Here is a 15,402-nt window from a genome sequence, read left to right on the forward strand (position 1 = left end):
TGTGCTAATCCCTTGTCATACCTGTTTTACTTTCTTAGTTTCACATCATCATTTAAAAGAAATATAGTGACATCATCTGTACTATTTCCCTGCTTCAGAATGTAACATTTCATATCTCCTTAAATGGTATCACTCAAATCCCAAATCCAGAATCCATTTGAAATGCAAATATTCTAGAGGAAACTATGAGCTACTTATTTTTAGAAAACCCCTCTGCTGATTCTAACAAAGACTTTCAGTACCTCTGAGACCTAAAGTAAAAAAACAGCCATTTTTAAGTTCTCTAAAAAGGAAAAGTCTGTGCAATTTTGACTCTTGGAAATCTAAAAAGCATTATTTGGAGATAAAACTGTACCTCACAAATAATTAACAACTACTGCCAACAGTCAGAGATCACTGTTAGATATTATGCACATATTTAATAAGAACTAAGCTTTTATTCTACAAGCTTGCAATTAAGCTTATCAAAAGCGACACAAAGACATGGGAAAGAGACAAGATAATAATACACTTATAATTATTAGCATAAAGAGGAGTCATAGCATTCCATTTGCCTAGTCACTGCAAAGTATTAGCACAGTCAAGTGTTTTTAGAAAGGCATCTGACAATAATAATGAAATGTGAATCTCTCCTTTTTCCACATAAAAGGAGCATGAAAGCCTTTCAGGGAAAACCAGGAGAGATGACAGTGTCTGGCAACACTGGCAGACCACAGACCTATGAACTGACAGCTCCAAACCCAGCAAAAAAAGACTACCAGATTTTCTTTCATGAAGTAAGAGCCTAGAAGGCAGTTCTTCCTACCCTCTCAAGTCTTATTATCAATTCAATGAGATGGAATCCGAGTTTGTGATCTGGCTGGATTTTGTCCACACTTACTGGAGATTCAAATACTCACCTCATCAGTAAGAAACTCCTTACTCAGACCAAAGTCTGTCAGCACCACATGACCATCGGAATCGAGGAGAATGTTCTCAAGTTTTATATCCCGATATATAATCCCCAACTGCAAAGAGAATGAAAAAGTATTTCAGCGTCAGTGTAACCACATCAAAGAGACATTGCTGAATGCATTCAAGAAAGAAACCAGTAGAATTTCCATTTTAAAGGCAAACTGACACCTAAAAGCTGCACCTTGGAAAGGACAAATTTAAAATGCCTTTGAAGAAGTAATTTCAGCTTCAAAATTCTCTCAAATTCCATTGCTCATTAATGTCTTTAAAGGGCATACCATATCCTAATCTAATACAACTGATTCTATGACTAGTGTTTAATATTCTATAGGACAAACTTTCTCTTGAGGAGGTACTACAAACATCACTTCACTAACACAGACCCACAAGAGCCACCAAAGACAGCCATGTTCTGGTTAAAAAAAAAAGGGCTCACCCATTTTTAAACATTCACTCCCACACTTCTCCAGCTTTCCAGGCACTGGAGTTCCCAGCTGGGCTACTGAGTGGACCTGTCTGCATGCCAGCAATACATGCAGCTCTGACACACATGGGCTGGATGTTAGGAGGAAGTTCTTCACAGAGAGAGTGATCTCCCATTGGAATGGGCTGGCCAGGGAGGTGGTGGAGGCACCGTCCCTAGAGGTCTTCAAGAAAAGACTGGATGAGGCACTTAGTGCCATGGTCTGGTTGACTGGATAGGACTGGGTGATAGGTTGGACTGGATGATCTTGGAGGTCTCTTCCAACCTGGTTGATTCTACGATTCTACTGAAGACTTGGGATTGAGTGCAGAACTCAATTCAGCTTTCATTAAGAATTAAAACAAATGCTTCTCTACTACCTTCTCGACTACACATTCATGCTTTTTAATCATCTACAAATCTACTACCTCTGAAAAGCATTAACACTTTTCACACCTACAGGTGTGCCAAAATCTCAGCACTCTGATGCTTAATTGTATTGAAACAAGGACAGCTGGGCAATAGTGCAACCAGAACACTCTGCACGTTGACTACAAATTAGTTTTACTAACACACGTTTTTCATAAGGATTACTAAAAGCTAGTAATCATTTATCAACAACAGCACTTTCCACATCGCAGACAAAAACATGTAGCTTCAATCTGGTGGTGCACACGAATAGACACTTCACTGGGAAGCATTTCTAATTATACAACTAATGTCCCACTGCTAAAGTAACTTCATATTTAAAACAAACAACATATAAAAGTTAGAATCATAGAATCAACCAGGTTAGAAGAGACCTCCAAGACCATCCAGTCCAACCTATCACCCAGCCCTAACCAATCAACTAGACCATGGCACTAAGTGCCTCATCCAGGCTTTTCTTGAACACCCCCAGGGACGGTGCCTCCACCACCTCCCTGGGCAGCCCATTCCAATGCCAATCACTCTCTCTGGGAAGAACTTCTTCCTAACATCCAGCCTATACCTACCCTGGCACAACTTGAGACTGTGTCCCATTGTTCTATTGCTGCTTGCCTGGGAGAAGAGGCCACCCCTCACCTGGCTACAATGCCCCTTCAGGTAGTTGTAGACAGTAATAAGATCACCCCTGAGCCTCCTCTTCTCCAGGCTAAACAGCCCCAGCTCCCTCAACCTCTCCTCATAGGATTTGTGCTCCAGGCCCCTCACCAGCTTTGTTGCCCTTCTCTGGACACCTTCCAGCACCTCAACATCCTTCTTGATTTGAGGGGCCCAGAACTGGACACAGTACTCAAGGTGTGGCCTGACCAGTGCTGAGTACAGGGGAAGAATAACCTCCCTTGTCCTACTGGCCACACTGTTCCTGAGGCAGGCCAGGATGCCATTGGCTCTCTTGGCCACCTGGGCACACTGCTGCCTCACCTTCAGCTTACTATCTATCAGTACCCCCAGGTCCCTTTCTTCCTGGCTGCTCTCAGCCACTCAGTCCCCAGCCTGTAGTGCTGCTTGGGGTTGTTGTGGCCAAAGTGCAGAACCCTGCACTTGGCCTTGTTCAATCTCATCCCATTGGCCTCTGCCCACCCATCCAGCCTGTCCAGGTCCCTCTGCATGGCTCTCCTACCTTCCAACAGCTCCACACCTGCTCCTAGCTTGGTGTCATCTGCAAACTTACTGATGCTGGACGCAATCCCCTCGTCCAGATCATCAATTATGACAGTTGTCCTTAATAATTTATGATGATGAAAACAAAACAGGTGTAGTTCCACAAAATCAGCACTAGGATAAGTTACTTTACCTTGTGGAGATGTTCAAGTGCCAAAACTATTTCTCCAATGTAAATCTGCACCTCATTTTCTGAGAATTTCTCTCTGTGTGAAAGATGAGTAAACAGTTCTCCTCCATTTATATAATCTAAAAAGTAGAATAAGTTACTTTATCATTTCACTTTCTGACAACTTGATTTTCACACTGGAATATTAATAGGTACTTTCCAGTTATTACATATTCTGGGACCAGATTATTTTACTTAATTCAATAATATTTCATTGTTGTGTACAACACTCAATTTCCTTCTAGGAGGACTGATGGACTAATATACGACCAACATCATAAACTCAAAAATCAGTCTTTCACTTAAGAGTATGAAAAAAAACATGTATAAATGGAAACTACAAACAGAATACTTGTAACACTCTCAGGAAATAAGAGCAACAAGGCAAACTGACAAAGGTATTTCAGAACACAGATATTAGGTGAACTAATCAGTTAAGGGCAATTATACCTTTTACCCTTTGCAAGGGAAATTTTGATGGCAAAACTTACTGAAGGAGATTATTTCCACATACATTCCCTCATGGAAACCACACTTTGATTCTTTGCAGGCTATGACAAAAGGGTTTCCCCACAGTCAGGGAAGGTAAAAAGTTATTACAATAGAGCTCCACTGCAATGCAAATACATTTTGGAGGTAGAGCTGTTTATGCCAGCAGTGTACATTAAAGCCATTCATTTGCAACCCCACAGTTCCCAGTATCATATTTGATATCTGTGCACACAAAGCAGGGAATGTGCTTCATATGCCATCTTACTCAACATTTTCTTGACAATTGTATTCTGTAGATTCATTGATGTAATTCATAAATGTAGGAAAAAGGTCCAAAGTCATTTTAAGTTAATATATTGAAGCAGAAAGAGTATATACAAATTAAATTCATTCTGATTTCTCTTCATTTTTCATTCTGCCTGCTAGGGGAGAAGTTTTAGTTCTTCCTTGCTAGGGAGGCAGTATTAGTGGAAGATTATTTGTCTAGATCAATAAGCATATGAAAAAATCTACCAACACCCAGATTTTACAATTGTTTCCTCCCTCTAAAACTGAGAGGTAACAGAAAAAAAATCCCAAACAAACAACAACAAGAAACTCTACAACAAAAAAAAAACCCAAACCACCCAAATTTCAACATTCTCATCATGGAAAAACAGAGAAATCAGAAACAATTTTTAAAAAAAATATTCTAAATCAGAATTGCTAACTTTACATACAGTAAGAACTGAACTCCCAGGCACTGCTCTAAGGATTGTGACAGGTTGTCCTGGGTTAGGGTGGATCCCTCTCCCGGTAAACTCACTACAACACAGATTTTTGGAAAGTCAGGAAAAATGAAATTATATTTCTTATATTTTAACTGTAACAGTGTGAGTTGAATAAACTACTACATTAATATAATAACCTTAAGGAAGATAGGGAAGAGATGAAGAAGCAGCAAAGCACCAAAAGCAGCAGAAGCCAAAAGAGCGGTGGGGGAAGATAGCAGCGGACGCAGCAGAAGCAGCAAGGAGCAGGTACAAGCTGTGCTTCCAGACATAGCTCTTTATGCTCCAATGATATTATATTAACTTATCTATTGTTGCCATTATGTGGCCTATCTCTACAATGTTCACCTCTCCACCCAAAGCTTCTACTTCTAAGTTTCTCTGTTCAACCTTTTTCATGTCTGAGTTAGAAATCTAGCTTGAACGGCCACACAGGGACAAACCAAAACTGGGGTACTGTCACAGGAGTGGCAGAACAAGCTTAATTCCATTACATAACACTAACCACAGCTCAAAAGAACATCACATATCAAATTCTTAGTGCTAGAGCAAATGCACTGATGATAATGGGATGGGGAATAAAATAAATTGTTTGATATCAAGATAAATTTCACCTGAAAGTTCAGATAAGTACTAGTAGGTTAAACCTGTATGACAAGCTTTGTGTAAGAACTGGTATTCACATGGATACAATACTTGGTTCTTTCAATCATTAAAGTTAATCTCAAAACTGCAATCAACCTCAAATCCTGTTATTTTGGAAAACTGGCAGAAATGCAGCTGCATGTCTGCAATTCATCTGGACTAAATTCACACTGCTATGGTATCTGATGACACAAAGAATTTAATTCAATATTGCGCTGGAGCTCCAGTTCTCTTGAAAACTGAAATGACATGCTGCTCATGCACAAAATTCATCTAGATATTAAAGCAAGTGCACAGTTTCCCTGAAAATTCAGAAGCTTCTGAAACTAAATCAAATAAGTTCTTTAGAAAGATTTCCATAATGAGAAAGAAAAAACTTGCAGCAAACAGGGTTGTTCGTTGTTGTTGGGTTTGGTGTTTTTTGTTAGGGAGGACATAAAAGTTCAGCTGAATTATAAAGTAGCCTTAGGCCTCCTTAGGTAGAAAAGATTTTTCTCCATTAAGAAGAGTGACCAAGACACCTAATCATCCCCATTTACTGCTTCAAAGGCAGAAGGAAAAAAAAGACCTTTCCCACCCAAGCTGATCTTCTAAGAATGGATTCACATAGATTTCATGGCAAAGCAATATGAAAACCAGAACAAACCAAAAAGCCTTTAATTATACTTCAGCTTTTAATTTCTTGCTTCAAACATCACGTTAACATTGAGTTACAGAAGGCCATGTGCCCAGTCTGCACTGTTTGCAATGTTCTTCTACCTGCTCTGTTCACTATCTGCTAACAGTTCCTCAGAACTACAGGGCTTGCTTCTCTTTGACTCTTAGAAGAATATAAGCATAAAGCTTTTAACTTTCCCCTTCATATACGAAGTTATTCTGACCTTCCAATTATCATTGTCATTTAAAATTTTCCTTTACCATGTATTTATTTTTAGGTAGCTACACTGATTTCAAGGAGATTTTGGATGAATATTGTTTGTGCTTTGTTTTCTCTTTTGGATTTTTTTTTAAACAGTACTATCCTTTAAAAAAAAATCTAAATTATTAATCAATAGCTTGAATATGAAAATTATCAAAACCAAACACCTCAATTATTAAAGGTTCACATCACAGAGCTCTCCAAGTATTTCTAAGGTTTTCAGTATCTCCTTAGCATTTTCCAGCACGTGACATTTCTTCAAGCTCTTGCAGGAATCATTATGAAAAGTTTCACTGCTCAAAAGCAATCTAAAGAGTACTCCATTTCAGTTTAAGCTCTTCAGATGCCTGTATTACCCCACTGAAGTATATAAAATTAAGGTCTACGCATAGACAGCCAGTGGTGTAGATCCACAAACATAATTTTACCAATATCTAAATGAGCCTGTTAATAAATGTTCAATTAATGGAAGTTATGAAATAAAATGCATTGCAAAACTTTTACTTCAATGAAAGGACCATTCAGTTTCACTACAAAATGTATTCTGCATCCAAGCATGAAGTGGACCACTGATTTTTCCAATTCTTTACTCTAAGTAAGCAACCTTTTAAAAGTGATTGTAATTTCCTTACAAATCACATCTTATATACCAAATACAAAATTGGCTGATCTGAAAGGCAAAAGTATTTTTTGAGTGGTATCAAACCTTATGAACAAGCTCTACTTCCAGCACAGAAATGTGTGGGCTTGGATTGTCTCTTTACATCCAAAAATTGTGATACTTTCATGTTTCAATACTCAAAGAGCAGTCTCAAAACAAAAAAGTTTTGGCAGCAAATTCTTCCTGAAGCTTTAGTGTATTTTAATGTTATTTTAATGTAAGTGTTCCATCAGGAAAAGGTGAGTTTCACAAGAAAGGGACTAGTTTTCAAAGGCAGTGACATTGCAGAATAAAGCAAAAGGAGTACAAGTCTTTAATCTCAGTGTTTTTCTCCAAAACATTATTTCCTTCCACTATCCTTCTGGAGGACAGTAGAGACACAGGCACATACAGAAATTATAACTGAATTGAAAAACCCTAAGAAAGTCTCTGGTAATTTTTTTGTCAACCTTGACAACACACAGAGGTGGAAGGGGTTTCTCACATCAAAATTGAAAGCAAAAATGACAAGTACAGAAGTTGAATGAAGAATGTTCTAATAAGACCTGCCATACAGTATTTCAGTATCAAGCATCTCTCATAACTGGTGATTCACAGAAGTTACTGGTAGAAATTACTAAAATCAAATACTACAATGCATAACACAAGAAACTGATCCACAATACAAATGCTTTCAACAACACAGCAGGAAACCTTATTAACAACTTGTAGATTCTAGCATTGTAAGGAATTTGACCAGAAATAAATGAGAACACAATTATCTTTAATGGGCATCTCCCATGTCACAAGTGCATTAGTGAAAATAGAACGAAAAGACTTGCCCAATTTAATCTTTTATCTTGCAGCATTTCATTGCTAGGACAGTGTACTAACTGGCCAGCAGTGACAGGTAGGTAGCCCTGTCCTCTCCAACAGGTGACAACATTTTAAAACCTTGATCACACCAAGGACAACACACAACATGTCCTTAGAGTGAACTGTGCAATGTTTGAACTACAAGGCCTTCTGCTGCTTAAATGTTTCATTTTTTTTCTTTCCTTTCCACTTTAGTACCAGTAACAAAGTCATGTTTGGTACCTCCATGTCACATATGCAAAGGCAACATGCAGAGGGAATAAATTTAATCACTTGAACATTCATATTCACACAGATTAATTTTTTTTTCATTCATAGTAGCAATTTGTCTGAAAATCTGTAGAAACTAATGCAGCATATAACAATGGCTTTTCATTATCAAGGTAAGATCAAGAATATACTTCTCTGGTTTTAGTACTTAAGGTTAGATATGTTCTTTGCTGCATGTCAGACACTAATAACACCTCCTGCTCCCCAACCTAAGTCAAAGTAGCACAGTGAAGTTCAAACAGGAAAACCACAAATACAAATGCTGAAGGTGAACAGTATTTTACTTCTTATGGTCTCTCATACAATCAAACACAAAGTACTTAAGACCACATTAAAAAAACACTGCAAAACACAAGATAAAAGGTCAGATTTATCAATACTTCCCCACACACGCACTGAAGACATGCATCCTGAGAAGTACTTACCTAAAATGAGATGAAGCTTTGTATCTGTCTGAAAGGCATAATGTAATGTGACCAAAAACGGTGATTGCCTAATATGCTCCAACACTTGGCGTTCTGTCCTTGTGTGCTCAGTTGTTTTGGCTTTTTGAACTATTGTTGCCTTCTTCAGTACTTTCATGGCATACAGCTTTCCGGCATCATGGCCGCTTACTTTCCTTACTAGGAATACTTTCCCATAAGCTTAATGAAAAAGGGTGGAGAAAAAGAAAACAAAGAAAAACCAACAGTCACCTACTCATACAACATGTCTGGTTGATATCACAATCTTCAACTATTCATTTCATTATTTCTAGAAACAATTAAGATAACAAAAAAAAAAACACATTAAGTATCAAGATTAAGAACTGCCTAAAACATCAAGTTGCCTAAAACATCAAGTTGTGCCAGGGTAGGTATAGGCTGGATATTAGGAAGAAGTTCTTCACAGAGAGAGTGATTTCCCATTGGAATGGGCTGCCCAGGGAGGTGGTGGAGGCACCGTCCCTGGGCGTCTTCAAGAAAAGCCTGGATGAGGCACTTAGTGCCATGGTCTAGTTGACTGGCTAGGGCTGGGTGATAGATTGGACTGGATGATCTTGGAGGTCTCTTCCAACCTGGTTGGTTGATTCTATTCTATCTCATCAAATAGGCAGTTAAGCTGTGGTACATTATGCTGCAGATGGCAACAATGTACAGGAGGTAAAAAAGATCATGTAAATCTCAGAGAGCAGAAAGTATACTAAGTGCTGTTAAACAGAAGAGAATCTCTCGCTCAAGCAGACCCCCAAACTGCAGGAAGCTACAAGTTCTCATTGATACAACAAATAGTAAACATTTTCAAGCTAAAATCTTCCAGAACAACTTAAAAAAACCCCAAAACACAACACAACTCTTTAAAACCTTTTTAAACTGGCGATTTCTGAGCAAAATTTCAATTAAATGAGATTTATGATTGAACACAGCAAGAGTCAGAAAAACAATGCTGAAACATGTCCAGAGAAGGGCAACAAGGCTGGTGAGGGGCCTGGAGCACAAATCCTATGAGGAGAGGTTGAGGGAGCTGGGCCTGTTTAGCCTGGAGAAGAGGAGGCTCAGGGGTGATCTTATTACTGTCTACAACTACCTGAAGGGACATTGTAGCCAGGTGGGGGGTGGCCTCTTCTCCCAGGCAACCAGCAATAGAACAAGGGGACACAGTCTCAAGTTGTGCCAGGGTAGGTATAGGCTGGATATTAGGAAGAAGTTCTTCCCAGAGAGAGTGATTTCCCATTGGAATGGGCTGCCTAGGGAGGTGGTGGAGGCACCGTCCCTGGGGGTGTTCAAGAAAAGCCTGGATGAGGCACTTAGTGCCATGGTCTAGTTGACTGGATAGGGCTGGGTGCTAGGTTGGACTGGATGATCTTGGAGGTCTCTTCCAACCTGGTTGATTCTATGATTCTATAATGTTTCAGTAATTAAAAGTAGTTTTAAAGCCTGATTATTTCTTCCTCTGTTATAGTCTTAATCCACCATATCCACAATTTAGCAAGAGTTTGGTGTAAGATATGCCCTTTTTTTTTCCCCCCTCCCCTCAGAATAATCTGCCCATATCTGAATGGCTTACATGCTTTCAATCCTGTCTTTGTAGCACCAAAGTTGAAAAAAAAAACCCAATGAATTCTTCCTGTCATGATTTAGTACAGAGAACTTCCTAAGGCTCCCATATGGGATTAAAATGAGAACTAGGGGAATCAATTAAAAAATAACACGTTTTTTAAACATAAACAGTAAAACAGTCACCAGAACCAAAAGGTAAACTTCCCAGAGTTTTAAATCATTGAAGCAAGGTGTTCTATTTACATATTTGGTTAAAAATATATTCCATGCTCAAGTGATAAGTGGCAAACAAGGATTTTGGGTTTTTTTTATATAGAGGGCTCACAGGTACTGTACACAACTACATTTGACATCTTTAGATGAGCTTGTAGAAGCAATAAAGGTTAGAATTAGTAGATTCACAAGTAAGCTACTATGTTAACAATGGAGTGTTACTTTTGTAGATGTCAATTGTTTGTATTAGTATCACAGTATCACAGTATCATCAGGGTTGGAAGAGACCTAACAGATCATCAAGTCCAACCCTTTACCACAGAGCTCAAGGCCAGACCATGGCACCAAGTGCCACGTCCAGTCCTGCCTTGAACAGCTCCAGGGACAGCGACTCCACCACCTCCCCGGGCAGCCCATTCCAGTGTCCAATGACTCTCTCAGTGAAGAACTTTCTCCTCACCTCCAGCCTAAATTTCCCCTGGCACAGCCTGAGGCTGTGTCCTCTCGTTCTGGCACTGGCCACCTGAGAGAAGAGAGCAACCTCCTCCTGGCTACAACCTCCCCTCAGGTAGTTGTAGACAGCAATAAGGTCTCCCCTGAGCCTCCTCTTCTCCAGGCTAAACAATCCCAGCTCTCTCAGCCTCTCCTCGTAGGGCTGTGCTCAAGGCCTCTCACCAGCCTCATTGCCCTTCTCTGGGCACGCTGAAGCAATGAGCTCAAAGTAATTGCTCAAAGGCATCACGAAGAAGGAACTACAAGTACCCTTACAACCAAGGGGTCTTAAAATTAATGCTAGGTGCAAAGAGGAGACTGCTCTTATAAATCAAGAGCTATATTAATGGACAAAACCCCATGAGGTTAAGCATAAATATTCATCCTTTTTATAGTGAATGGCAGTCACCACAAGATTTCATCCTGCCCAACTCAGTCATATGAATAGTGAGAAAGCTGATTTTCTTGTTTTAGTAAATTATCCACTGCAACAGAAATCAAATCAGACTGATGAAAACTGTACCACAGTATCAAAATATTCAGCAGCTGAAAAATAAAATGGCAGGTAGAATTCCAAATAGTTAAATCAGTAATTCAAGTGAATGAGAATGATAAATTGAGAATAGTCTTTTAAGTGGTGAAAAATAAAGGGAGAGAGGAAAAAAAAGAGAAAAGAAAGAAAACAACAAAAATGGAGTTACCACAGACAACCCTAGGAGAAAAATACCAGTGGTAACCCAAAGAGCAAACAATGTTAGAACTTCAAGGAAAGCACTAAAGAGGAAAAATGACACATATAGTGCTTCCCAAACCTGGAACATAAGACCAGGAATCTCTTACATTGTGGTAAGAAATATCCATGTGCTCATATAACGAGTGATGTACACTATTCCTATCTCCCTATTTTTCTGTCCCCAGCTTCCCACCCCACATTCAAAAAGAAAAAAAATATCCAGAACAGGATAAAATTATTTTAATTATGAAGGGAACTTAAAAGACTTTTTAGTCTGAAAAAGTAGAGCATCTAAGAAGATGCTAGAGTTCAAAATCAAAAATTGGATGAAATTAAGTGAAAAAGTCTTTCATTATTTCCAGAAACAATTAACATAACAAAAGAAATTATTAAGTATCAAGATTAAGAACTGCCTAAAACATCTAATCAAATATGCAGTTAAGCTGTGGTACATTATGCTGCAGATCGCAGCAATGTAGTTAAAAAAGATTATGTAAATCTCCGAGAGCAGAAAGTATACTAAGTGCTGTTAAACACAGAAGAGAATCTCTCGCTCAAGCAGACCCCTAAACTGCAGGAAGCTACAAGTTCTCTAACCCTTCACTGCATTCTTATCCATGTTCTGCTAGGGTCTCTTTAAGCCATCATGAGACACAGAAAAATGAACTAGATGTGGTGTTTTGTCCAACTCCTACAGGTGTTTTGTCCAACTCCTACAGTCTAGTTGACTGGATAGGGCTGGGTGATAGGTTGGACTGGATGATCTTGGAGGTCTCTTCCAACCTGGTTGATTCTATGAAGTACTTCTATTCTATGAAGTGTCTTCACATTATTTTCTCCAAACTGTCACTACACCAGACAAGCTATACTGTACTGATGTGAGCCATTGAAAAGCCGCTGTTTTTTGAAAGCATTACAGCATATGCTACTCCCAACAAGTAATTACATGTAACTCTAGATTTTTCCTGCAGGTAAAGAGTTCAAAATTATAAAGTGGCATGTGTTTTTTTTCCCTGTGATTGCATTCTGCTTCATTTGGCATACAAAAGTGATACTGCTCAGAGAATGAGCAATTCTTTTTAAGAAGTTCTTTTACCTCGCACCCTAAGGAATCATGCTTGCCTTCTTTACAGAACCCACTATTCTCAACAGGGGTTCTCATAAAAAGTTCTCAGTAACTCTAAGCAGACTCAGAACATTAGTGTCAACATATCTTTCTAATTTTGAGAGACAAATGCAAGATACTCACAACAGTCTTTTTGAAGATCATCTTTATAGTATAGCATTCCCTAACTTGAATTGCAGTAATACGATCGAGTTTATCTAAGTTAGACTCAGTTATCAGATGGTCATCATGAATAATGAAATATTGTTTTAATATATATACACACACATATTGTATATTGTTATATACACTATATCAATGACACAATGATGATTTTTTTCATTATTTACCTTCATACATAATCATTGATACAAAAAAATTAAAATAAACATAGGCCATAAATCTTGTCATGGTGTACAGACACCAGTGATTTGAATCAAGGTTGTACAGACCATAATATTATGACCACAGTAGTATTGTTATGCATAATTTTTATGTTATTCACATTCACCTATTTTTCCAATGTTGGATGCAAATTATTTTTAACATGTAAAAAAGGAGACCCCTACTACTGAGAACACTCTTTTTAAAAACCAAAACAAATGCCCCAAAACAAAACTGCTTCCAAACATTATTATGTCTTTTCAAGGAGTTACTTCTCAAAAAATATAGACATCACTTCTGCACTCCAATGCCACAATAGCATCAGCATGGAGAATGGTCTTAACTTGCATTTGCCAATTGCTTAATGGAGCATCCCTTGTTTTCACCAATTTTCATCCAGAGCTTGACACTGAAAGCCTCTCTGAAAGCCTGTTCTAGGGCACTAAACTGAAGTTTCCTTAGGTTTCTGGGAAATAATTTTATCAAAAACATTCAAGAACATTGAGTTAAGCTGAATGTAAATAAGCAAAAGCCCCTAAAAAGAGGGGTTTCTGTACCTCTAATAACACTTTACAAAAATATATGATAATGCAGCTTAAGCAGCAGAATGGTAGCAGCACATTAAGAGCACCTACTAAAAATTTACATACAGCACGGGGAAAATAAATCATTGTGAGAATATATCTAGAAATTATATGAATGTAATCAGAGAGGAATTTGTGACAGAGCTTTACCACGGTACAAATTGTTTCTTCAGAAGAAAAGGACTGACAGAATGATGAGGGTTCTCAGTTTTGATGAGAATAAATCTTAAATAGCACTATTTTAATCAAATGACTCAGGATACATTCAACACCAGAATCTCTGATATCACTGTTGAGAAATCTACTTAAAAGACAGCAATGCTAAGGCAATTTAATTGAGTGGCAGCAAGAAGGACCGTATACTAGTTACAAGAATACCCTACGTGATGATTTCACTTCACAGAAGATTTTTTAACTTCTGAAAGAGCCACAATTAAATGTTCATTCTCCAAGTACGATGCAGATCTCATCTACTTCCAAGGCAGATATAGCCCAAAATACATCTCCCATGAAGAAACACAAGGAGTCACCAAATAATCACCTCTCAAATTGATCTGAAGTATTTTCAACTATGTAGTCTTTAGTTTTTCCATATAGAAATGGGTGTATATAAATATATATACACACATAATCACAAACTATTGAGACTAATTTATGAAGAGAAATAAAAAGTGAAAGAAAAAAAACAATTATTACTTGCAGATTGATATGGGAATCAGGCCTGCAAGGCAAATAAAAGATGTCCAAATTGCTGGCATGACTAATTCTCCACCTAATTTGTGAGGCAGAAAGATATAACTGGAGGTTAAAACTTGCAGAATCACAGAATTAACCAGGTTGGAAAAGACCTCTAAGATCATCAAGTCCAAGCTATCACCTAATCCTTCTAATTAACTAAACCATGGCACTAGGTGCCTCATCCAGCCTCCTCTTAAACACCTCCAGGGACAGTAATTCCACCACCTCCCTGGGCAGCCCATTCCAATGGCAAATCACTCTTTCCATGAAGAATTTCATCCTAACATCCAGCCTAAACCTGCCCTGGCACAGTTTAAGACTGTGTCCTTTTATTCAGTTCCAGGGTGCTGGAAAAAGAGACTGACCCTTGCCTGGCTACAATCTCCCTTCAGGAAGTTGTAGACAGCAATAAGGTCTCCCCTGAACAACCCCAGCTCCGTCAGCTACTCCTCATAGGGCCTGTCCTTCAGCCCCCTCATCAGCCTTGTTGCCATACTCTGGACACATTCAAGCATTTGAACATACTTCTTAAATTGAGGGGCCCAGAACTGGACACAGTACTCAAGGTGTGGCCTAACCAGTGTTGAGTACATTTTCTTTCATTACTGCCTTTTCACTGTTGTGCCTCTACCCTAACCAGCAGCTATACTCATTAAACAGCCACGTGTTTGAATACTGGCAGGACCAGGAACAAAATAAGTTTTTCTCACTTTTACTCATCAGTTGAGATAAAGACAGCTTAAAAGCTGCATATGCAAGCAAAGCAAAGCAAAACAAGGAATTAATTCATCACTTCCCATCAGTAGGCAGCAGTTCAGCCATCTCCAGGAAAACAGGGCTCCATCACATTTAACAATGAGGGAGACAAATCTCCCATCTTTAACTCCCTAGAATTTGTAACTGTGAAAGAAGAGTTCTTGAAATTGTCAAAAAAAACCCTCCCCAACACTCCCAAACAAAACAAAACCAATGCTACCCTTCTCTCCTATTGTTCTGTCCACAATGTGGGGACAAGTCATTAAGGGAGATAAAATGCTGTTTGAAGAGGTCTCTATGTTCCAGAAAGAGACAAGGGATGGGCAGAAAGCAAAAGTAATCAAGAAAATCCAAAAAAAGAAGGGAGGAGAACCCAACTCACAAAGCAACAAAACAAACTCACACATATCCCACTTGAAAATACTTCAGATATTTCATATTTCTGAAATAAGGAAATTGCCACTTAATTTTCATCTAGAAAAAAAAAAAAACAACAAACAAAAGCATCTAAAA

General features: G+C 38.5%; 1 protein-coding gene across 1 annotated transcript in view; it reads right to left on the bottom strand.

Annotated features, from left to right (window-relative positions):
* Window positions 1–15,402, bottom strand: part of RPS6KA5 (ribosomal protein S6 kinase A5) — a 104,203-nt gene that overhangs the window by 62,054 nt on the left and 26,747 nt on the right. Inside the window, exons 3-5 of the mRNA XM_064151619.1 lie at window positions 8,271–8,489; window positions 3,198–3,313; window positions 900–1,007 (exon numbers count right to left, since the gene is read on the bottom strand). Coding sequence (XP_064007689.1) covers window positions 900–1,007; window positions 3,198–3,313; window positions 8,271–8,489 — 443 coding nt within the window. The remainder of the gene's footprint in view (window positions 1–899; window positions 1,008–3,197; window positions 3,314–8,270; window positions 8,490–15,402) is intronic.

Source organism: Pogoniulus pusillus, chromosome 1 (genome assembly GCF_015220805.1).
Source record: "Pogoniulus pusillus isolate bPogPus1 chromosome 1, bPogPus1.pri, whole genome shotgun sequence".
Lineage (NCBI taxonomy): Eukaryota > Metazoa > Chordata > Aves > Piciformes > Lybiidae > Pogoniulus > Pogoniulus pusillus.